At 32.0% G+C, this 2979-nt stretch overlaps 1 protein-coding gene across 1 annotated transcript in view; it reads left to right on the forward strand.

Annotated features, from left to right (window-relative positions):
- The first annotated feature begins 433 nt into the window (after nucleotides 1-433).
- Nucleotides 434-2979, forward strand: part of LOC106475361 (malate dehydrogenase, cytoplasmic-like) — a 25494-nt gene continuing 22948 nt past the window's right edge. Inside the window, exon 1 of the mRNA XM_013936049.2 lies at nucleotides 434-585. Within this exon, the coding sequence (XP_013791503.1) occupies nucleotides 583-585 (3 nt within the window). The 5' untranslated portion in view covers nucleotides 434-582. The remainder of the gene's footprint in view (nucleotides 586-2979) is intronic.

A 2979-nucleotide genomic window follows, 5' to 3' on the forward strand; every position in this document is an offset into this window, starting at 1 on the left:
AGTTACGGAAAGTTAATTAACAAACGGAGACGTAACATTATTATTAACGAGTAAATTTCTCTTTTAATTTCAATTGTTATTTATGGAATAGGGCTTACTACTGGGTAGAACTGAAAATAGCCTGTAGCAAATGTTAAGGAAGAAATAAACTAATTTTTTATATCGTTAAATGAGCTGAAAGTCGCATTATTTTCAACAAATAATTTAAATTAACCTTCCCAATAAAAAACACAAAGCAAAATGATTCTCATTTAACAAATTAAACTACACGATTTCTGAACTTTGGATTTAGTTTCTCATTAAAAACAACAACAAAAGAAACTTGAATTATACCTTCACCGACAGATGAAGCAACCTTTAAATAATATATTTTAATTTTTCAGTTAAACCGTTATCTTACAAAATAACCTCAGCAAGCTAGCATCTAAATTCAATCAACGACTCTAGTGGTGACCATGAGATTCAACCTTCAGGAAATGCGTCATTGGTGAATTTAGAGCACCAACACAGTGAAGCCGGCTGGTGGACGATACATTGTAGTTCATTTCAAAGAAATCGATTAGAACCATCGCTCAGTCGAAAATGGTAAGTTTAGTTTGATATATATATTAAAGAGTTATTTATTTCTAGTTATATATATATATATTGGTAGTGATTAAGAGGGCGCTTAATCACCTGAATTTTAAAAAGTGAAGATAGTTTATGATTGTACACGATGGAGTGTTCGACACCATGCGTGTTACTAATGGTACTGTAATATTTGGGGCCTTGGGACGGGATTTTCAAAACGTCCTTCAGAATTTGTACAAGGGCAAGTATGTATGAAACGAACAAAATTTATTTTTAGTATACGTAATTAACATTTTGAATAAGTTGATCTACTATTTATTCTGTTCCTTAATTTCTATGAGAAAAATAATATGTAACGATAGCCCTGATATTAATACAGTTTTATTTAAAATAATTTGCTCTTATCTGTACATAACGGTAACATAAATGATAAATTACATTAGTCTTCTAACTAAATCTAAGTTCTACTAGTACATTACAAAAATAACTCTCCAAAATAAAATGTAATATCCCAGCAGTTTTTTCATGAAATTGGAAAAAGAAAACGCCAAACTTGCAATTTAAATACCTAGCTTAATCATTGAAATGTTACTACGGAAGTTCGTCAGAAAACTGCAAATTGCTAAATAGTAAAATACATTTTTCAGGATTTTATTAGATTAGCTCATTTTACCGATACCAGCAATTTATGTATTCTTGAAATAAAAGTTTACTAAACTTAATAGTATACATGGAGTTAGCAATGTTTTTAGTTGTGTTGCCATTGTAAGTATAGTGTAAGTGTCTCAGAATTTCATAAAGATAAGAATATACATTAGATTTTTTTTATTTTCACCTTATCATGTTAATTCTCATAGGATTTCAATATATTACTTATTTTTTGTTAAATATGTAATTTTTAAAGCCATCTTAAAGACCTAAAACTAAGGTGCAGCTGTAATTGACCTTGAAGTTTAGTTACCAGCCAGAATATTAACTTTATAGTGTTACTGTTTGACTACACTATAAGTAAAGGTACAATCTAGAATGTTAACCCTATAGTCTCACTGTTTGAATATACTGTAAGTATAAGTACAAGCTAGAAAGTATAGGTACAAGCTATTAGTGCCATTAATGGTTTTTTATTCTAAAAACTTTTGTAATATACAAGATACCGGTACACCAATTTTCTGGCACCCTTGGTTCCAGATCCTTGCCGTATTATCCGTTTTGCCGGACCAACAGAGGTCACGTAATAATAATTCAACAATACACCTCTGACCCACAAATTACACTTTGCTTCTTTATATCATAAACAGTTGATGAACCAATACCATATGTATCACACAGTTTCAGCACGGAAACCCCAGGGTCGAGTTGTTTGAACAGTTGTACTTTGTCTTGTATCGATATGGACTTGTGCTTACGGTTGACACAACGACTGTCACTTGGACCTTGCATAGAAGCCATAGCTAGTGTTAAATGTAAGCAAAATAAGCTAAGAATCACACAAAATGGAGGAATCACCACCACCAACTGCAGATGTAAACAATTAACTCTTTTGGGACGGAGGCACATGATGCCATCTTTAAATTCTGTCTGTTGACATAAATAAAAATTTAATGAAACAACTTTCATTAAATTTGTTTTTCAGAAAAATTTTTATTTTCAATTACGTTATATTTTGAATTTTCATACACTATTATCAACATTCTGTGTTGTAAAACATTGAAAAAAAATCAAAAGTAAATATTTGTATCTTGTTAAACTACATATTCTCGACAACATTCATGAAAAAATTCAAGCAATTTGATCCACTAGTTTAATATTTATAAGAAACTTTTGATGAGAGTGACGTACCTACTTAATGTAAGTAGCCCGTACCAAAAGAGCACGCACCACACGCAATGCCATCTGTGGCCGCCTATTGAACTAGTCTGGCGGTTGCAGAAATTTAAAGTGCGATCTAGTAATTTTCTCCAGATTAAAGGAGATGCATCAGTTGCTGGTGGTGTACCGTACATTTTACAAAGTGCCCTCACTTGAGAAACTGACCATATTTACATTAAAGATTTCACAAAGATCCTCTAGGTATTAAAATGTCATGCCAAAAGGGAAGATTTTGTTCAATCTCCTGAATCTCCCTACAGTAGAACTATTTAAACCTAGAATTTTAATGGATTTTCTAGATAGAAAAATTTAAATTCTTTGAAATAAGGAGGATAAACTCCTACTAACCACAACAGAAGTTGGCCTAGGTAATTTTGTTCATAAAATATAGTTAAAACACACTTTCAAAAATATTTTCAGATCTAGGAGCCAGGTGTGCCTAGCCTAACTTCACTACTGTTTGTACTAGGACAGAAATTTCCCAACCTGGGGCACATGTACCCTAAAGGGTACATTTGCACTTCTCAGGGGGTACATAGG

The sequence above is a fragment of the Limulus polyphemus genome, unplaced genomic scaffold (assembly GCF_000517525.1).
Source record: "Limulus polyphemus unplaced genomic scaffold, Limulus_polyphemus-2.1.2 Scaffold8468, whole genome shotgun sequence".
NCBI classification, from domain to species: Eukaryota; Metazoa; Arthropoda; class Merostomata; order Xiphosura; family Limulidae; genus Limulus; species Limulus polyphemus.